The following is a 22,947-nucleotide window of genomic DNA, read 5'->3' as shown; positions in this document are numbered from 1 at the left end:
TTTTCGAATGATTATCTGTCGGACACTTCAAACAAAATGCGATGTGACGCCCATAACATATATAATTAGATAAGTAAAGTAAATAAATAATCATGTCTATGAAAATTGAATCAAGTATATTTCAGATCCATGATTTTATCCTTCAATGATGAAGTAAAGTAAATAAAGAATATTCATTTTTTGTTTCTTATTTTTAAATAAGTAAAAAAATTTCCAATATGCAAGAAAAAATAAAAAAAATAATTTCTAGCTATAAATTAATAGAAAGTTGGGAAATTATTTTACCAAATTGTTTGTTTGCTTCTTTTTTCTTGAAATTATTTTAACAAATTTCTTCAAACATGTCTCCCTTCTTTTTAAAAACTAAAATTAATAACAAAATAGGTTGAATATATGTATTTAAATTGAAACCATAATGATTTTTTTGGTTAAATATCAATACTATAGATGCTTGCTTCTAATATTATTAAATTGTTTTGGGCCTTACCGTTCTCACAGTTTTGTTCTTGGTGATACTAGCTCATTTCTAATGTACTAAAATATATATAACTTGTTCGCAACTAATATTACTAATAAGACTGTCTACCAAACATTCAAGTGGAATCCGACAAAAATTGGGAGCATGACGTATATCGTTATAGAGATATAAAGTGGCTGATCCTGATCACAGAGCTGGCATATATACTGGCCACAAGTCTCCAGGTATCTTGCGATCTTTCTGATATAATTTCTTCAGATACACACTTTTTTTTTTCTTTCAAAAAGCAAGTGCTGATATTGTTCTTGTAAGATAATGACAGTTGCATGGAAATTATTAATAAAATCACTTGGAACCGATCGATTCTTCCAATGTCCACTTAATTCAGGACCAAGAGAATTTTTAACATTTTTTTTTTTATTTGTAAATTGTGATTCATATTTGATGAGATTCACTTTTTTTACTTTTGTATGTGCATCTAAAAACTCGGCCTAGCCAATTGTTGAGAGAAGGAGAGAAACGTGGTTAAACAGTAAATTCCCCATTCAATCTATAAGTTTTGTTATCTTTTTTTATGGCTAAATAGCCATGTTTTTAATAAAATTGATGATTATATAAAATAAAAATAAATTTGGAATCAGATTATAATATTTTTAAGACATATTTATACTAAGTCATTTCAAGCTGTGTGTTTTCCGGCAACAGAAGTCATTAATTTCCCTGCAAAACCTTACTCGAGTTTATACAAACATGATATGCAATAACGAAAGAAGGGCTGATCCCTACCCTCCCCAACTTAATTTCCTACGCAAAGAATTAATAATATATACAACCGGACCTATCCCATAAACTATGCCTTTTCTATCCTATTCATTAACAATTATATATTTCTCAAAAGTTCATGTAACGTATTTATCCAAAGGAAAAGAAAAATGCTATGACGTTCACACACCACGAATAAATCTCTTTCTTTTACAATATATTATTTTAATTTCTTAGGGTCCATGAAGCTATTTATCTAAAGGAAACATACTATTATGAGTTTCAACTCAGGCTAGCATTTTATTAAGATGATCTCTACAGGTTGGCGTGTAAGTAAATCAGCAAGTTATCTATTGCTCGTCCTCCAGATTGTGGATGACAGGAGAAATTGTTATTATTTTTTTGTCATTTTATGTGCCAAAGTAAGCAAGCCAGGCCTTCATCAACAAGACATGCGAGCCTCACAGTCTTTCCTAGCTATAATGATGGTCCTGAATAGGGATGCCGAAAGTGAACAATGCATGAATGTACTTCTTGCTATATATGGAATTGATGAATGCCAAAGATGCTCAAAGTGTATATCTGCTGTATTTATGTGGGGTTTTGTCAACTTATTAGTATGTGCTCATTGCTCTTCTTTTAATTGAATCCACTTGATCGTAGATACTTTCCATTCTCATGTAAATTGCTTTAGCTTTTGTTCTTCCAGTACCGATTGAGTTTTTATCCATCGTATCGCAGTGCGCAAGAGTCCCTGGAAACAAATCAGACAAGAAAAAAAGGAATTCATCTAAATCTGAATAGTGGAGAGTATGTAGATTCTAGTTGTCCTCTGCTAGTGTCAAATGACTGGAAAGTAAACACAGCCCAATTTAGTGGCACATAAATGTACTATTTTACTGTGTAAAAGTTCCTTTTCGTGAGTGACGATAATATCTTCCGGAAAAAAATTAATTTAATATTTTTTAAAAGTTAAATATACTTTTAAAACACACCCAATAGTTTTAACCACAATATCAAACAATTCTTTATATAAAATAGGCAGCTCCATCCCATCTTATACAGTTCAAAATAAATTAGGGTTTGTTTTCTCGTCCCTTAAGTTCTTAGGAAATATTTTCGTATCTTTAATGGGATCAAGGGGTGGATTCCACTCTCACGCAGTCTTATATAAATTGCTTCCCACCGGCACCGGATGAAGGTGCGTTTCCCTAAGCCTTACATATATAAACACAGTGAACAATTAATTTTTGCTGATATTTTCTGCTGTATTATTTGAATGCTTGAAAATTTCTGATTGAGATCACGGCACTAGATCATATCATGCACTGCGCAGTGCGGCCTTTTGTCCATCTAAAAAATTATTAATTTTGACACTTTCCCGTTGGATAAGATGAGATAGGTCTGGATGTCCATTACAGTACTGCTCCCATGTAATGGATTCGTTATGTTTCTCACTTTTCTTTTTTGTTTTTATAGAGATGATCGATCCTCCTTTGGAAAAAGGTGGGATGGACATGGCCTTCAGGTGTGCTAGAAACTGCAAAATCATTTTGATTTGGCTTTTATTACATAAAGTTTCAAAACTATAAGCCCGTCAATTAAATTATATATATAAGAAATTCATGCACACGTAAAATTATTTCCTGTGCTTCATCAGGAGTGAGTTCATGATCCGTGGATCGTGGTGCTTGCCGTGTTGTTTGATCATGTATCATAAACAACGTGATCCACAAAAAGAAATTTTTATTCTTTTTAAAATATAATTAAGATATTGCTCGACTATCTCTATCTTTTCTTTTATTGCTTACGTACAGAAAATACAAAAATATATCTTATCAAGTCTCTTCCACTGTCTTATATGACTGTTTAATATTTTTATCAACCAATCACCAAACAGTAAGCACGACATCATCCTTTCCATCCCTTAATTTCCTCCCTATGCTTCCAGTATCTGTCCATATATATCTTAGTGAATCATTATGTCGCTTTACTTCAAAAGTATCCTCCTAGAAACAGACCATTATATAATTTATATTAATTTTTAATATATATTTTCGAATCAAATCTTTTTACTTTTAGAATTTACATCGAATCACACTATTTTTTATTTAATTTTTATTAATTAAATTAAAATGATGAAATTTTAACTTATAATTATTTAATTATTAAAGCTTTAATAACATATTAAATAATTATTTTAATTCAAAAATTTAAGCTCGTAAATGATAAGACTTAAAATATGATTTATAGTAATATTTACAATTATATTAAATCTTTGGTTATAAAGCAAAGCTGAAGCCTAGATTTTTGAGAAAACACAAATGTTAATTAATTAACATATATTATAAAGGAAATCACCACAGATCAAGCACATGATCCCTTGCCTCCTGCACAGAATCATACAACCGTCATTCAAGCCTAATATCAAGCCTATAACAACAAACAATTCTCAGTATAAATGTAGTATAAATATTAGGCGTAATCTTAGCTTTATTTCTAAATTCAAACCTGCAATCCTGTTTATATATATGTTAATTGTATTATTCATCGTGTGGAAAAACATTATTATGAAGATTATCAGCAGCATTACAAATCTCTAAAGTTTTTTATATTCATCATCTATCTCGTTCCAACATAAAAAAACCTTTCTTTTAGCATTATTATTTTTCATATTATCTCACATTATAAGAACACACACTATAGTAGCTAATATTTATAACATGAGGGTTCATCAATTAATTTAATGAATGAGCTTGTAGTTCAGTGCCAGCTCGCACGACTCATATGACATTAATAAGAAATTTGCTTTAATTCCAAGTACGAGATAAATGTTCTCTCATTTTCATGATATTATTTATTATGGACGCCACTTCTAAGATATAAGTTGCCTTGGGAGTCACCGGTCACAAAATCCCTCTCTCTACTTTATGCATGTTGGATGCTGTTTACGTCACAAATATAATATAAGAATTGTTAATAAACTGGGCTAAGGCTAATCCACACTTGACCTATATAGTTTTATCCGGTTAATTTAACAAGTAAATTTATAATTTTAATTAAAATTTATTAGTTTTCATTAAAAAAATTAAAAAAATATTATTTTTAATAAAATTTAAATTAATTTCAATCAAATCAGATCATCATAAGTACCCGAATATTCTTATACCAGGTTCACCCATGTTATTTTAATAACTATAAAATAGGTCCTTTTCTTATGATTTCCCTACAAGTAATAATTTGAAAGGAGTAATTAATTAACACAAACATTCCAATCGAACAGATAACATGAATGTATAAATTATTATATATCAATTCTCCAACTTATGTGTCAAAATTAGGGTGACGCAAAAAGGTAATTTCCAAATATTATAATATATTAGGGAGACACAAATTAAATATATATAGATTTTTAACCAAGTTCTTTAATAAACATGAAATATTACAAAAGGATTGGGAGAGATAGAGGAGACGGAATATTTTACATGAATATTCTTGGGAAGAGATTGATAACATGAGGCGTTAACTAATAAAGGAAGACATAAAAAAGAGCAAGCTCGCGACCACAACATGCATATATATACACAATTATATACAAAATTTAGTGCACGCGTCCGTTGATCAGTACTTGAATGTATTAAATCTTGTTGGTGGCATTCGTGATTTCCTGAGTTTGCTTGGTTAGTTCCTTGGCAATTTGATCTTCAAATACAACTTTCCCGCTATCATTCAGCTGTGGTATCACAATGTTTATCTCAGAGCAGATTGCTGTGCCCAACTTTCTAATGTCTACAATGTGTTCATGAGATAACTCCTGAAGTTTAGGCTCCACCACCAAAATTTTCATGGGGTTCCTATAGATTACGTATAGGACCATCTGGATGATACCAAATAAAAACCCCAATATGTTTGGAACCTGTTCAGGTAGCCGAAAAGGAAGAAATGTTAATTAAAAATAAATAAAAGCATAAGTGTAAAGTTGGTGTTTTTATTGATTTTCCTCCTTTTCTTTTCTTTTTTTTTTAAAAAAAAACTTTTATGGAAGTTCCATATTGAATTAACTTACAGCAACAAACTGGTCTTTCTTTAGATAACCATAGAAGAACCACATGACTGCACTCAAAGTGAGGAAGAAAGACAAGGAAAAAGGCATGAACTCCACGCTCTTTGTTTTTATAACTTCTCTCTGCAAGATTCAATCAAGTATTAGGAAAAAAAATATGTGACAGAATTGAAATTTGAGTTGCGTACTCAAATTACTCACCACAATGAAAAGAGGGGCAACAAACACGCAAAGAGAAAATATCATGCATATCCATCCAAGAACTTGGACACGTTTTTGGCCTTGTGTCAGGAATAGAGTTAGTACACATATGAGACCGAACCCAAAACTATTGAACAGGAGGAGAAGTTTGAAGGTGAGAATCTGCACCAAATAAATTTCTTCATATTAGTACGCCAATAATGTGAGAAGGGTTTTAAGAAATAAGAGATCAGGTGAAAGTAGATATACATACTTTGTCCTTCTTGGTGGCATAGAGAAGGTAGACAGTAATATAGCCGAACTCCATGAAAAAGGCAAACGTATTGATGGTGATGAGAAGGATGGCATCCTCACTAAAAATTGCATAGAACAGCCAAAGCATTGCGCTGAATAGTGCAATCACATATGGAATAGATTGAAACCCTTCGCTTGTTTTCTTCTTGTAAATTTGATAAAATGTTGGCCTGTGATATGTATGATCAATTCTCACTAGCTAGTAAAATGAATAGCGCTCGTAGATGGTAATGATACAAAAGTACGTAGAGAATAATGTTTGCAGAGAGAAAGACTTACAGAGGAGCAAGACAGACCAGACAGGAGATGAGGTTGCCTGTATAACATTGGCAGCAAAAAACAAAACCAAAAAAACATCAACGTAAATTCGTCTACGAGTTGTAGAAAAGAAAAGAGATCGAAATATCATCCATAAGAAGAATAGAAAGTGTGGAGAAGTTAAGAACGAGACGGGACTTATAATTTATACCTAAAAGACCGAAAGCTAACATCCATGTCAAATGCAAAGCCATCTCTCTACCACAAGAAATTAAGAAATTCAAGTCAATATTCAAGTCTGTCTCTCTGAACTCTCTCAGACAGTTGTGTTTCTCAAGAGAGACTCTTGGTATGCTGTATTCGTGAGCAACGGCTATGAAACTATATATATAGCAAAGAAGGGAGATATCATTTAGTCAAGTGGAACTAAAAGATATTGAATATCATGTACCAATGTAACTGTGGTTTGTTAAAAGATCAATGAGGAACACTTTCTAGTTGGTTCAATTGACTTTTTACATAAATTTGTATAGTCCACACAGCCTTAAAGCCCTAATTCCCTGTATCTATCGCTATTTAGTTTATTGGTACTAAGATTCTGATTGAGATTAGGTTATGGTTTAAAGTATTTTTTATTTATAAATATATTAAAAATAATATTTTTTTTATTTTTTTAAAATTATTTTTGAGATCAGGACATCAAAACGATATGAAAACATAAAAAAATATTTTTTAGAAAAAAAAATATTCAAAATTTGTGGACCCAAACGGGCTCTAAGTATATACTAAAAATCTATTTATTTTTGTGTTTTAAAAATATTTTTTAAAAAAATTAAATTTTATTTTATTTTACTTACTTCAAATTATTTTTTTTATATTTTCATATCTTTGTTAATATCAAAAATAAATTTTAAAAAATAAAAAAAATATAATTTTAATATATATATTTCAAATAAAAAATACTTTATAAAATAATTGTTAAAACATTTTCAATCAGCCTGTAAACATACAAAGTAGCTCCTATTTGTTGATACGGTAAGTACTAGTAGATGCCAAACATTTAATTAGAGCTTGCTAGTCAAATTAAAACTATAGAGCTTTCTGTAATGACCAACAATTAATAATTTGAACATTGGGTTAATCAAATGATCATCTAGAAAGAAAACTAATTAATACGTTAACAGAAAACTTATGGGAGAATTTTGTTTTTTTTTCTTACATGTTAAATTAATTCATTGGATAAGTTCCCAAATTTTTAGGTTCCAAATTTTAGTTTAATTACATTAATTAGTTGCTTTTATTGCAAAAGCAAGTCACTAACTAGTAATATAAAATTATAATTAGAACCTTGTATTATTTAATTGTTTAAATTTTTGTTTATTGCAGCTATAAATTATATCAATCTAAATCGGCTGAAAATGATTTTTATTTCATGCAACTGATCTAAATGTTTTGGCATCTTTAGGAGGGTGGATTCCACTTGCAATGCACTCTATCTCAACAGCTTCCCACCTGCATTAGAGGACGGGCTTGCAATTCTTTGATGGGCTTATTTCTAAAAAAATTATATTGTTATATGTATTTTTGGTTGTTATATATTATATGTATTTCTGATTGAGTTCACGGCACTAGCAGAGAGCGTACTGAAATTATGCTCCTTTTCTTTCTAAAATCTTGATTGAGCTTGTCTTTCAGATAAGATAAGGTGGGATTTAGCTTTTTTGTCTCTTTTTTTTTTTTTAAGCAAAAAGTTTCATGGCACAAAAAAAAAAAAAAAAAAAATAAGAACCAAACCTCAACCCAAAAGCTTTATAGTGCCAGTAAAGGCGAAAAAGCTACCTAACCAAAATATCGATAAAAAAAAAAACCAGACTGCAATTGAAAAATTATAGAATTATTCGGTAGCACAAGATGCTTAAGAAAGACTAGGATATCTACAACTAGAAAGGACCAATTAAAATAGAAGCACACCCATATCATATAGCCTCCATACTCAAGGTAAAGAAAAGAATGGAAAATAAAGCATCTTCACCAAAAGAGAAACATCAGCACAAAAACCATAACCACAAGTAAAAGCAGAAAGCAACAGAAACACAAATCAGGCAGAGAAGCAGAGACCATCCCCTAGAAGGAAACAAGATAGCAAAGGAAACACAAACTTGGCAAAACAAACTTTCACCACCAAGAACCCCAAATAGAAATAGACAATAGAAGGGTTAAAAAGAACTGGCTGACTCAAATCCAAACAACAAATTCATTTGTCCTGTGCACTCCTTGTTTAGCCAAGTGATTTGCCATATGATTAGACTAATGATGAGAATGAATGAAAATGATTGAGCCCAAGCATAGAGTCAATCTTTTAGCTGAAGAGAAAAGCTTATGGTGCAACCAAGATATGTTATCTGGATTATTCATCCAATTAATGACATTAGAAGAGTTTGATTCAATAATAATATGCTTGTGATGCAAGAGAGGGTTAGAGGCTGAGATTTTAATAGCTTTGACAACAACTCGAAGCTCGGTTTCATTAGATTCTAAAATACCAGTCGACATCGAGAAGATACCAAGAATACTTCCATAATAGTTTTGCAAAACACCACCTATACTTGAGGGTCGAGGCTTTCCTAGCGAAGATCCATCCACATTTCATTTAAAGCTATTAGCCTTAAAGGGAGAGCATATGCCAACCAACATAGGTTTTTGGAGATTCGTCCATCTAATAGACCCTCTACTGATCTTAACAGATTTGAAGTTGTATAGGAGAAATCAGAATCTATAGCCTTCAGCCACAAACAGAGTTTAGGAGAAATCAGAATCTATAGCCTTCAGCCACAAACAGAGTTTAGTAATAATAAGAAAGAACTAGTAATAATAAGGAAGAACAATGTGTCGTGGTTTGGGGTCTTTTGCTTGAAGATCACATCATTATAAAGTAACCAAATAGACCATGAAACTAAAAAAAAAATAGCATCAACCATGCTTCTTTTTTTTTTAACTTATCAATATTGACCAAAGAATCCCACTGAGAAAAAAAGGGTGACAAGCTATTTAGGCAACACCACGCTAACCCCTACCAGTTAATTAATGACTTTAGACCAAATGATCCAATGATTATGGCAATGCATAAGAATGTGATCAATCGATTCTTCCTCAACTAAACATATAAGGTAATTAGCAGTTGAGACATCCAATATATCTTTTCTAACCAACACACCACAAGTGTTTATTTTGTTGATGATGGCCATCCAACAAAGGACCTATATTTTAGGTGGGACGATCCCATTCTAAATCCCAGCAAAAGAGAAGATAGTGTCCAAGAAAGGACAAGAGCTTAATAAACCGCGGAGGGATTTAACAATGAATTTGTCTGTAAAGTTGTCTTTCCATACTAGTCTATCCTTTTTATATTTATCTAAATTCACCTTGGATAAAATAGCAAATAGTTGGTATGATAAATCAAAATTTCTTCCCCGTAAAGGTCTAGACCAAGAAAGGTACCAAAACCATTCGTATCCATCCTACACTCCCATCTTGTCGAGCTTGCTTCTTTATCATTGGATAAGCTGAAAAGGGTAGGAAACTAATATGCCAAACTACCATTATCAACCCAAGTATCAAGCCAAAATTTGATCATCTTGTCAATACCAACTAATATCACAGATTGATGATTAATAATATTTTGCAGCCTATTATCTTTAACATAGTAGTTAACAATTCGCGATCATGTACTTCCAGCCCCTAAAATAGTATCTTGCGGTATACGTTTGAAGCATTGGAGATTGTAAATGCTTTTGATCATATTTTTCCATATGTTAGACTCCTCCAAACCAAATCTCCATAACCATTTGAATAACAAGGCTTTGTTTTTATCCCTTAGAGATCCAATCCCAAGACCACTAATGTTATCCATTTTTTGGGGGTCCCCATACAAAAAAAAAAGGAAAAGAAAAATAATACAAAAAAATTATCGGAAGAAAACAAAAAATACAAGGGAAAATAAAGAAAGAAAAAGAAAAAACAATGGAAAAACAGACGAGAAAGACAGACAAAAAATGAAAGATAAGAAAGAAAAAACATAAAAAAAACAAGAGAAGAAGAAGGTTGCCCTTCCTCCAATAGCCACCGCTATAGGCCACCATTTTCTCCCCGCAGTCGTCTGGGACCACCACCATTTTACAACCATCGCCACCAACACTACCGCCAAAACAACCTCTCTTCTTCTCCTCCTCTTTCGTTTTCTTTTTCTCCTTCAACCGCCCTCCATTATTCTACAAGGAATAGTATAGAGTCTCTCCATTGTTCCTGGGCCAGACCAAAGTCGGCCCAAACCAAAATGGTTGGGCTGGATTCGGCCCAGTCCCCTTAAAAAAAAGGATTTGTTGGGCTGATCTCGACCCAATTCTCTAGTTTCGGCCTAACCAGGGTGGGCTTAGCCCACATAATTGGGTTGCACCTAACCCAATATAATATTATAATATAATAATAATATATAATATAATTTTATATATTAAATAAATAAATAAAAATTTTAAAAATCCTTTTAAAAAAAATATTTTGTTTTCGTGCATACGACCAAGTCTCTCAAAGATTTAAAAATCATATCATATTTTCATAAAACAAAATTAAAAAAATATGTATTAGCATGTATTTTTAGCTTTAATAATTAATTTATTAAAGTTATGAGAACTAGGCCTGTATTTCAAAAATACCAAAAAACTTATTTTGTTTTCTTTTAGTATCTGGGATTACGAACTTATACGTAAAATGTGTTCTCGATATTAAACTTATTTTTTTATATTGATATTAGAATGATTAGGTTTTTACCTGATAAGATAAGGATCTCCTTACTAAGAAAGACTTTTCTAAAACCTTAGACAAATCAACAATTAGAAAACACGACAATACCTTAGCTTATATCAGACAATTAAATAATGCAACTTACCTTAGGTAAAACGTATTAGAGGTGCTAATACCTTATCTTTACGCAACCAATCCCTATACCCAATCTCTGAAATCAGTTAGAGTTTCTAGTGACCAAAATATTAGGTGGCGACTATCATTCCCTCTTTCCACTAATAAAGGATAAGAATTCTTTGTCTTGTCTATTTCCCCACACCATACATATGGATATTCCATATACCATGTTAAGGAAGACGTTCGCCGCAATACCGCACCACGTGCGACAACCACCAACACTTTTAGGAAGAGTAATTGTTTACCAGCTAACATTGCACAAAGCAAAATGGATAAAATCCTACCCTTCCACGAAGCCAATCTAAAGTTGATGTTATGGAAAATAGGTTTCCACATCGATGTTCTACATGAGCTTGCACCAATGGGAAGGCCTAGACATTTGAAAGGAAGTTGTTCCTGGTTGCATCAAAGAATTTGAGCTGTGTAATAAAAAATTTGATCTTCTATACCAACATTAATAATGTTATTTTTTAAAAAGTTAACTTTCATACTTGACACTAGTTCGAAACACAAAAAGGTGAGCTTAATATTCTGCATACTATATAAAGAAGTCGAGCCAAAGATTAACATGTCATCTATATATCAATTGAAGGTGAGATATCATAAACACATCATGACCTATATTGATACCTTCAATCAAGCCCAAATATCAACCCCGCTACAACATACAACTCAACCCCTAACTTGCACTGTTGAAAAGAAAAGGAGATAGAGCTAGGGTCTTTTTGGTGTAAACCTTTTTCCAAGCCAAATTCCTCCGTGTGGGATCCATTTACAAGCACTAACATCTTAGTTGTTGAGATACATTGCATGATCCAACCTCACCATCTATTACCAAAGCCCATACCAACCATTACCTCATTGATATTCTTCCATAAAAAAGAATCAAAAGCTTTGTGAAAGTCTAATTTGAAGAGATATCCTTTGTCCTTTCTCTTCTTTATAAAGTTAATCGCCTAGTTAGTAATCAAGATGTTGTCTAAAATTTGCCTTCCTTTGATGAAAGCAATTTGATAATCACTAATGACTTTTGACATAAGATGCTTCGATCTGATTGCTAGCAACTTTGAAATACCAAACTGTTAGTTATAAAATCTTTCAAATTATTAGCACTTTTTATCTTAGGAATAAGAGTAATGAAGAGCTATTAATACCTGAAAGTAGAAGGTCAGACCGATAGAATTCATCAACCAATCATCCTGGTGGGATGTAGCTGGCAATAAACTTCTAATTTATACTATAATTTTGGGCTGTTAAGACATTCGAAAATATTACTAAGATGATGGAGATTTTGTAATTAATTACGTACTGGACTAATCCTGTTTTGATTGAAATCACTCACGGCACTCAATGGCATGCCATAAGCAGACTGTGCATAATGGCAACCTTTTCTTCTCTTTTTCGATTTGATTTTTTGTTTATTTTGGAGACCATCCACTTTATAGATAAGATGGGGTCCGGCTTCTTAAAGGTTCAAATAATTACTCGTAAAGATTTAGCAAATTAATGCATGCACACGTAAAATATTGGGTGTTTTTGTGTTTCAGGAGACTGCCAAATATTTCGCTTGCCATAAGTTTTCCTTGCGTAAGTTTGGATATTGTAAACAATGTGATCCGAAATGTGATTTAGTCATCAGAAATCATACTTTTGCAAATAAAGCTTTAAAGACTTCGAGTGCGTACATTCTCTGACCAACAAATCAATTAGGATGATCATTTTCAATTTGATTTAGTTTTTATTGAAAAAAAAAACCGAATTAATTTTTTTTTTAAATAAAAAACAAAACCAAACCGAAACCGGTTCAAACGACCGGTTTTGGTTTGGTTCGATTCGGTTTGGTTTTTTAGGGAAAAAAACTGGTTCAAACCAGGTTTGGTTCGGTTTTGGCTCGGTTTTTTCCAGTTTGGCTCGGTTTTTTCCGGTTTGGCTTGGTTTTTTTCCGGTTTGGGTTCGGTTCAATTTTTTCGGTTTCAGGTTTATAAAACCGAAACCAAATCGAACCGGTCAATTATTTCAAAATTTTAATCGGTTTTTTTGGTTATTTTTTTTTTTGGTTTTTTTTAATCAGTTTTTCAGTTTTTTTACTCATTCCTAAAATCAATTATTAAATAATCATTCAGTCTAGATTTTAGGAGTTTTGCAATGAACCTATAATGTTTAATTTCCATCGCCAAAAACATGTAGTTGAATTAGTAATGTCATCACCTTCACAGTATCTTCAAAACTTGTGTATCAAGTAAGCTATAAACAGCTAGCTTGTAACTTTAAGGGTATGTTTGGGATTGTGGTAGCGGTAGTGATTCAAAGTGTTTTTCGCTTAAAAATATATCAAAATAAAAAAAAATAATTTTTTAAAAATAATTTTTAACATTAACACATCAAAACGATAAGAAAACATAAAAAAAATTTTATTTTAAACAAAAAAATTCAAAATTTTTAGAAACGTAATTTGCACCGCGTTTCCAAACACACCCTAAAATTATAACCAGTACAGACATAGTATTCATAGCTACCAAAACAATCCAAGAAAAATATCAATTTATGTTTTCTTATCAATGATTTCCAGTACATTTTTGTAATCAGATCAAGGATAACTCAATGAATATAAGTTTTTTTTTTGCAATTAACTTCTTTGTTCTTGAATTTCAGTTATCATTTGTTAAAGTATTACATATTAAGTTTGCTTAAAAGTCTGGAATTGTTAGTTTAATTGTAAAACTTCATTGAATGATTGATTAATTCTGCAAAGAAAAGAAGAACATTGTTAGCTGGATTTTTTTAATATAATAATCGAGTATATTAATCAAAAGGCAATTATTTATAAGATGACCCTTTAAAAATTGAAAGGTCATTTACAGGAAAATAAAACGTTCACAATATTCAAATACCATCTATAAATAGATCATTACTTAAAATTAGATACACGTAAGCATGATAAAAAGGAAACTAAAACCCTAATCCGATTGTTTGTGTTTTTGTTGATTGATTAAGACAGAAAATGGCTCATGTAATGCTTGTGTCATAGAGCAGGCAGGCCCGAGACTAGACTAGACTTGATGCCTTTATTCTTTTTTTCTTTTTCTTTTTTTATCAAATATTAATTAGAAAACAACAAGAAAGACATGGGCTAATGCTCTTCGCCTTTAACTTCTAAAATCTAAAGGGACCAAGTTTTTCAAAATATTCCATCAGCATTAAATTAAAAAGAAAAAATAAATTGAATCTCTAATCCATGAACCCCCACTAATACGCCTAGTCAGGTCCTCCTCTTGGAGCCTAATTACTTTTCTCCTTTTCAGTACAGCAAATTTTCAAACAGAAACAACAGCAAGGGGTCAAATCCTGAATAATCATGGAATAACACACAGAAAAAAGGTCAAATCCTGAATAATCATGGAATAACACACAGAAAAAAGGGTCAAATCCTTTCTGTAAGAAACCACTGCCATGAATTTGTTATATGATATGAATAATTAAAATTTTAAAACGTTTGATTAAAATGATTTTTGTACACACTCGTGATTAAAAGGCACGATCTTTTCACTCAAAAAAAATTCAGGTCTAGAAGAACATTTTTCTAAAAAAATTGTCAAGAAATAAAAATAAATAAAGGGTAGAAAAAGGGATGATTAACTAAGAATCGTGAGTCTGGATATGGATGGAGATTCATAATCCCATCCTGCCTTTCATTTTGAATTGTGTTTCAAATGATATTTTACCAAAAACTTTTACATATAATTGTTTAAAATTAATTTTTTTATGTATTTTAATTGTTTTGATGTATTTATATTAAAAATTAATTTTTTAAAAAAAATATTATTTTAATATATTTTTAAATAAAAAAACTTTAAAAAACAACCACTCTAAATAAAAAATGCTAGAGCTCGGATTGGATATTGATGATAATGTACTCATCTCCGTGAGTACAAGTTTAGGGGAATGTTAACTGGGGGGCTATGAGGTTATAGGTGAGAAACGTTGAGTCAATTATTGTGAAAACAATAATGTCTGGGACTGATTTGTAAGATTGTTTTTTTTTTAGGGGCTGATTCGTAGTTGTAGTTATCCCTAATTTGGTCCACTAGAACTTCAAAGTTTAATTAGAATAAAATTAGAGATTAGATAATTATTTTTTCTATTCATAGTTGTCTAGTGTTATCTAATTTGATGAATCGACTAAAAAACGTGTTTTAATAAAACTTGATTCGGATTATTTGTTAAGTTAAATTTAATATTGACCGACTAAATTAATTTATTATCCGATTAATTGAATTAAACCCATCTCAATTTGATTGATTTAATATTAAAAAAATCAATATACATTATTTTTTAATAAAAATAATAAATTTTAATTAACTTGATGTTAACCTGACGACAATAATGAATAAAGTCCTGAAAGGGGTCTGAAATTATGCTTTCAATTCATTGACAGTGTTCGTGGAGGGAAAAGGTTAAAAAGACACAAGCTGATGTGTCACGACCCAAGGGCTGCAGCCAAATGGGTTGCCTTGGCCTTGGGCCTTGCTATACTAAATACTAAATAGTGTAAGAAATTTAAGAATCATGTTAGCAATTTTATTTTTTTTAGTACAAAATAATCAAAGAAAAATTAAAAGAAAAAAAATTAAAATGACAGTAAAGGGCCAGGACCAACGTCTCGCTAAAGTTTACATTTAACTCAAGGACAAATGTGATCTTACTAAAAAGAGTATTAAAGAGACTTTAGATATCCAAGTCAAGAAACCAATAAGTGGATAATTCTGACTTTTATTTCTGATATTGACTTTTTGAGCCATAAGATTAAGAAAACGTTTATATATATATATATATATATTTGACAATTAACTCGAGGGCAAATCTTTCTTAAGTGGAGAAGCCTGAGACGAGACGTGTATCAACTGACGTGAAGCATCTGCATGTTGACATATCTAAATCTAAGAAGAAGTTTGAACGAGTCAAGAAAAACTTGTTGCCTTAAATTGAATAAGTTCAGAAGTTGTTTCATAATTTCCTTTATTTTTTAATTTTGTTTAGGAATCCTAATGTTAATGTTAATTGGATTTTATATTAGCTTGAATTCCCAAGAGTCGCGTGCACATTTTTCAACGTGAAAGAGCACCATTTATCTCGCCAATGAATATTTTCTACCCACACCTTCCATTCACGGAGGTTGCAGGCAAGGAAAAGCAATTATTCTCTTCACACTCCATGAGGTTAAATGACATGACCAATATATATAAATGCCTTAGTCACCGGATAAAAAATTCAAAAGTCAATCCATTTGTCATAGAGGGACATCAAATCAAATATTATGGTTATTAAAAAATTTATGGTATGTAAGAGTTCAAATAAGGAATTAATTGTGTAAAAAAAAGATTTATTATTCCCAGTACACCCTATCTAAGATAAGTTGCATTATTGTTTAATTATTTTTTTAGATCAAGTTTCTATTCGTTGGTCTTTTTCTAAAGTTCAAAATAGATCTCTTTTCGTGATGAAGTTTCTATATTATCGGGTTAAATCATAATTATTCCAACGTCTAAATTTTAACATCTTATTTATTTTGTATTATATATCTTTAATATCTGAGGGTGTATTTTATTGTGTAGTTTTACATCCCGGATATTTAGTTTTTATTAGATGTATTAAATATTAAGGCTGTTATTTTTTTAATAAAAAAAAATGATGTTATTTTCTTTACGTGTGATTGTGGAGTGCATGGGATATGTTACCTCCATCTTTTTGGAGTCAATGATATTAATAGCATACTTTTTGTTCAAGTTTGTTTTTTATGAATTATTTTACCAGATAATGTTTTTGCTAACAAAATTTATTATTATTATTATTATTATTATTATTATTATTATTATTAAAAAGAGATTAACAATAAAAATTATGCAGGGTTGAATAGCTTAGAAGATATTGAAATATATATATGTCTATGATTTACTAAAAATCATAAACAACACTTTAATTATAATTTTTGAAACTAAATAAAACAAGTTTCACACCCTTTTTTTTTCATCTTTCTAAATTTAGCTAATTTATTTTAATTTCTAAAATATATAGAAGACTGGTCAGGTTATTTATTTTGTTTACGTGCACATGACACAACCATGTAGCATGCGCGCATTCTTTCATACAAGAAGGTACTCCAACTTATGTAGTCACTGTCCTATTCTTCAAAGTAAAACAGCTATAAATTAAACTTTGTTGGTGACATCCATGGCTTCCTTGGTTTGATCCTTTGCAGAATGAGCTTCAAACACTTCATTTCCACCCTCATTCAGCTTTGGCATCGCAATGTTTATATCGGAACAATATTGTTCAGACAATTCTTGAGTTTTTGGCTCCGCCACCTCATTTTTCTTGGGGTTCCTATAGATTAGATAAAGCACCATCTGGAGGATACCGAAAATGAACCCCAAGATGTTCGGAATCTGTTGGTTCAAAACAAAAACAATAATAAATTAGAATAATAATTTAAATAAAACCTTAAATGTACGTATTTTTTGGAAGATGTCATATTGAACTTACAGCAACAAACTTGTCTTTCTTTAGATAACCATAAAAGAACCACATCACTGCACTCAGAGTGAGGAAGAAAGACAAAGCAAAAGGCATGAATTCCACGCTCTTTGTTCTTATAACTTTTCTCTGCAAAATACAATTAAGTATTAGGAAAACGAATATCGTAGAGCAATATTTTCTTTAAGAACAGTTGATATTTGAGTTGCATGCTCAAGTTACTGACCACAACGCCAAGAGGTGCGACAAAAACACAGAGAGCAAATACCATGCAAATCCATCCTAGAACATGGACACGTTTAGTGCCTTCTGTTAGTAAGAGACTTAGTGCACAGATGAGACCGAACCCGAAAATATTGAACAGCAGGAGAAGCTTGAAAGTCAGAATCTGCACGAAATTAATTACTTCAAATTAGTAAGCCAATAATGTGAAAAGGACCCTTTTCACATTTTGAGGTAGACAGCGATATTGAGGTGAAAGTAGATATACACACTTTGTCCTTCTTGGTGGCGTAGAAAAGGTAGACAGCGATATAGCCGATTTCCATGAAAAAGGCGAAGGAATTAATGGTGATAAGAAGCATGGCATTCTCACTAAAACTTGCATAGAACAGCCAAAGCATTGCACTGAATAGTGCAATCACATATGGGATAGATTGAAACCCTTGGCTTGTTTTCTTCTTGCAGATTTGATAAAAAGTTGGCCTGTGATATATATATTTTAATTAGTTATCACAATTTAGTAAAATGTATAGAGGACGGTAATTATTGAGTATGTGGAAAACTGGAGATTTGCGGAGTACGTAAGACTTACAAAGGAGCAAGGCAGACCAAACAGGAGATGATGTTGCCTACAATTGGCAGCCAAAAAGAAAATTAATAGAAGCAAAATGAGTTTAATAATCTGAAGCATTTTCTTGAACATAGTACACTGAGAGAGAAAACATTATCCAAAATATTATGCAAAGAAGCTTAATAATTTCCATGCATCAAGAAGTTTCATCTGTATGGTAAGAGGAGATGATGAAGGGTAAGTGTGGATTAAGTTTAGATCAGAGAAATATTAGGATAGATTTATAATTCTATATGAATCTGAAGTTATTCATGTTGAAACGAACCATCTCACGTAACAATTATTTTTACATTTTCATCCTTATAACTGTTGCACATTCATTCTAGTTTGTATTCCTTCCTATTTTTCATAATTCCACCCCTACAATTCGTTAATTATAAGTATTCATGAGTCTTGAGCACGAAAAAATAATTTGATAAATAGAGATCATATCAGTAGTTTACTGATAATAAATTAATAGACTCTTATGTGTATAATAATAAACTTAACAATTTGAATAGGATAGTAACAATTAAGTAAATTCATTTAAATTATATATTATAAAACCAATAAAATAAGAAAATAACCCTCGACAACATGCTGGCGCTTAGCTTGTTTATATACCTAAAAGACCAAAACCGAACACCCATGTAAAATGCAAGGCCATCTCTCTGCTGCTGCTACAAAAAAGAAAGAAATATATGTATGTATGTATCAAGTCTCTCTTGTGCAGCTCTCTCCCTCACGATCAAAAACCAAGTTGCTTGTATTTCTCGAAAGAAACTCTTACCATGTTTGTGTTAGTGGGCAGTGGATATTAGCTATTTATAGCAATGATGGGAGGAAATTGCATGGATAATATCGAAAGACCAACAAGGTTCCTTAAATTCCAGTTAAGTTCCTTTGGACTTTTTGTACATAAGCTATACATTTAGCCCTAATTAGTGTCCTCTATACTCTAGACATCTAATCTATATTTGTCTTTTCTCGTTTTTTTGCCTAATTACATGTCTTGAAGTACCCTTTGCTTTTAACTTGTAATTAAATCGACAAGCTTTTCCTTGTTATCTAACTACATGTAGATCAATCAGGTCCAGTTACATTTATATTTGTTTTTTATGGGACCGCTAGTTTTTTTTTTTAATGTTATACTTGTGTTTTTCTTTTTTACGGGACCTTTGAACCTTTCTTGTTAACATATATGATGATTTTCAGACTCCAGAAAAATAAACTATATTTTTATTTTATTTAACATATTTAATAATTTATAGAATAATTAGTTGGTGTGTTTTAAATTATCCTTTTTATAAAATGAAAACATTAGTATATGAAAATGTTGATAGTCATATTAGACATACGATTTGTAATCACAAACTTTCATTTATTAACATTATATTTAAACACGACTATAGATTGATATATATTAATAATATAATACTTATATATTCAAAATAATAACATGATGATGATTAAATTCACCAAATATTTTAATTTAGAAAAAGATTGAGGGAGTGATAGGATTTTAACTTACGATCACTTAATCAAATATCAAATAATAACCCCAACTTAAATATTTAAATTATTGAATAAGATTTTAAAAGCATTTTTATATATTAACTTCTAATAATACTCAATATATACATTTCTTGTGTACCTCTTTTGGACTTTGGACTGGGCTTCGTTGCAACGTTGTCTACAGGGTCTCATGAGACTTTATCATACGTTTACGTTTTTCACTCTAGTTTTCAACATAAAGTAATAAAATATTTTCTCTGCCTTGTTTGCATTTCCAACCTGTTCTTGTAAAATTGATGGTTAAAATTTCAAAAAGATTTATTGAACTTTTTTCCATTTACTTATGCCCACTAATTCATTATAAGGTGAGCTGTCTGTGCATTTTGAAACTGTGATGCATGTTAATATTCTATAACCTAAAAGTAATTAAATCGATTTTTTATAAATAATTGACAGAATAAAATCTTTGATAATATATTTTTCAGTGAACAGGTACCGTTCATGATTCTATCGGTATTTTTCTAACAGAATTTATATTTAAATATCGATAAAAAAATCTGTCAGTAATATATAAAATTCTAGTAGGGCGTTGTAATTCTCAAGGGTGAAAAAAATAGATTACAATGTACCGATCCACAAAACAAATAACTCTACTTCTACAGTAATTGAAATTGTGAAACCACTTAATCTTTTAGTTTCTTTATAATTAAAATGTACATAGATAAAATGATGATCATCGCAACTAAACATATATAAGCGTTTTGAAACTCGGTCTAGTGGGTTGGCCTAGAATTCAGGACCCGGTCGATCCAAAACTAGAACCGGGCCAGGTTGAAGAAAAAATTAAAAAAAAAAACTCGGTGTGACCTGGCAGACCCGGCAGGTTGACCCAGCGACCCGGTTGACCCTGTAAAACCTGGTTGTAACCCGTTGACTTTTTTTTTTACTAAAATAACATTGTTTTGATTTAAAAAAAATTAACTCGGGCAACCCGATGACCCGGTCAAAACCCGGAACCCGAGCCTTAGACCGGGCCGACCACCGAGCCGTGTCTAAAAGCTATGCCTTTAATAATCTCTATAAAGAAAAACAGAATAAATAAGTGGATGTCGAAGTCAACAGGGTATAAAATTAACAAACGTGGAAGAGTTGCTTGAAATCACAAAAGCATGCACCTCCCTCTATTTCTTCTGATCCCACCCTAGTGGTCTCGATGATTGCAACCCATCACTGATGATCATGATTGAAGTTATCTTCCCTTCTCTTCTTTCTGACCTCTTGCTTGCACTTACGTGGAATCAATGGTAAAGACTGCTTTTTTAAAAAAAGAAAGAAAGAAAAAAGTCAAAATTTCTATTTATACATTCTCTGATTGGTTCCAGTCTATTAAAAAAGGATTCTAACATGTGGTTTTTATTTTTTATTATTTCGCAAAAAGCAGTAGCAGAGTCAAAACTATATAACTGCGACCTTGCAAGTGTTTGCCAATTTTGAGCCACCATGTTCATTTAATTACTCTCAAACAAGATTAACTTTGGTATTTTGCATGAAGTGGTCATTTCTTTTGTTCTAAAATCAAATGATATTTTAGGATGAGAGGCAAGCAAAGGTTTGATCACTGTATATATATATCCACAGAAAAAACCTATTTTAGAATATTAGGATCTTGTAGTATAGTTTATTTAGTAATCAATCCAAATCTTGATTCGTGTCTCAAACTCTCACTATAGTTCAAGCCACAGCATAGCTTAAGTTTATAACAATGTTTTCATTAAATTAATGGAAATGGAATTTTATTTATTTGTATAACCAGCGTAAGGACAGTGATACCAACACCATTCCATATATATATATATAAAAGCAATTTCCTCCCGGGGTCCCTGGTGTGCATTAATGATCTTGCCACTTGCGGTTTTTTCTTTTTTTAGGTTAGAAGAAGGGCAAAAACGCTAGCTAGGAAAACCTAGGAGTAGCCACTCCACAGACACATGTAACCAGCTGCTTGAGTTTTAGCAATGTTGGCAACACCTACCTTAATTGGTGATCTATCTATCTATCTATCTTAGAATCTCGATACGTAATTAAATAAAGTTTAAGATCAGTGCTTGCTTTTGGTAAAGTTTTAAGAATTGATCACATGTTATTGAATATTATGGTGTGAGAAATTTAATGACAGCCAAAGCTACTAATGTCCAGAACCACACCACCACACATTTTCAAGGTGCTGGTGTGCTGGTAGCCCTCTCCTCCTCAACCAAGTATTTTTTTTCGTTGCTTTTGCTCTAACCCTTTTCTTCTTTTAGCAAGTAGTTTTTTCTTTTCTTTTTTTGCTTGGTGGAGCTCGGCAAATTTTGAGATCTTGCGATGTTATTAGTCTGATCAACTTGGTGAACGAATTAATCTCTTTATGTTCATGATATTTCTGCCTAGATTGGTGAAAAAATCTAAGACTATGTTACGACTCGTTGTGCCATGATGCCAGAAAACAAATGGATCTTAAATCCTTGGCTCGGAATCATACCATATATTCGATCCAAACTTTTTCGAGAATAGAGGTGGAGTAAGACTCCGGTCTGTGTCATCATGTGACCACTTAAAGTGATTTTTGTCGACTTCTAATAGTGATTTAACTCATACTATTGGCCATTTATTTCATATTTATTTGTGGTGGTTTTCATTTATAAATCATGAGTACTCCATTCAAAAACTTCAAAAAAAAATTAAGCAATATTTGTTTTTGCATTTTAAAAATACATTTAATTCAACACAAGCCACCCGAGATTTTAATATATTTTCAACACAAGCCACCCGACCCAATTGAAGAATGCCTTGATACTTCAAGAAGCCAATTGTGAAAATTGATAGTTTCAAATTATTTATGTTCTATGTTTTCTTTTTCTTCTTTTGCAAGTATAATTTTCAAACTTCCATGAAACAAGTCCTGTACATGAGTTATCCTTTATTATTTTTTATAATTATCGTTACGTATAATTTTCTTCCATTTATTTTTCATGCATTCTTCTACATTTAACGGTATTC

General features: G+C 31.3%; 2 protein-coding genes across 2 annotated transcripts; both read right to left on the bottom strand.

The window, feature by feature from the left end:
• Positions 1–4,634: 4,634 nt before the first annotated feature.
• Positions 4,635–6,423, bottom strand: LOC7456626 (bidirectional sugar transporter SWEET10). Its single transcript, XM_002321695.4, has 6 exons — positions 6,268–6,423; positions 6,078–6,114; positions 5,758–5,968; positions 5,505–5,666; positions 5,307–5,426; positions 4,635–5,156 (listed from the first exon to the last, which is right to left on the bottom strand). Exons 1-6 carry the CDS (start codon positions 6,308–6,310, stop codon positions 4,878–4,880), a joined length of 852 nt encoding a protein of 283 aa, XP_002321731.1. The 5' UTR covers positions 6,311–6,423; the 3' UTR covers positions 4,635–4,877.
• Positions 6,424–16,953: 10,530 nt separating this feature from the next.
• Positions 16,954–19,171, bottom strand: LOC7456625 (bidirectional sugar transporter SWEET10). The gene is made up of 6 exons (XM_002321694.4): positions 19,018–19,171; positions 18,376–18,412; positions 18,056–18,266; positions 17,788–17,949; positions 17,571–17,690; positions 16,954–17,473 (listed from the first exon to the last, which is right to left on the bottom strand). The coding sequence occupies exons 1-6, from the start codon at positions 19,058–19,060 to the stop codon at positions 17,237–17,239; spliced, it is 810 nt and encodes a 269-aa protein (XP_002321730.4). The 5' UTR covers positions 19,061–19,171; the 3' UTR covers positions 16,954–17,236.
• Between the last annotated feature and the right edge of the window lie 3,776 nt (positions 19,172–22,947).

The sequence above is a fragment of the Populus trichocarpa genome, chromosome 15 (assembly GCF_000002775.5).
Source record: "Populus trichocarpa isolate Nisqually-1 chromosome 15, P.trichocarpa_v4.1, whole genome shotgun sequence".
NCBI lineage: Eukaryota > Viridiplantae > Streptophyta > Magnoliopsida > Malpighiales > Salicaceae > Populus > Populus trichocarpa.
Note: the sequence above shows the minus strand (reverse complement) of the source record. Positions and strands in the feature narration are given on the sequence as shown.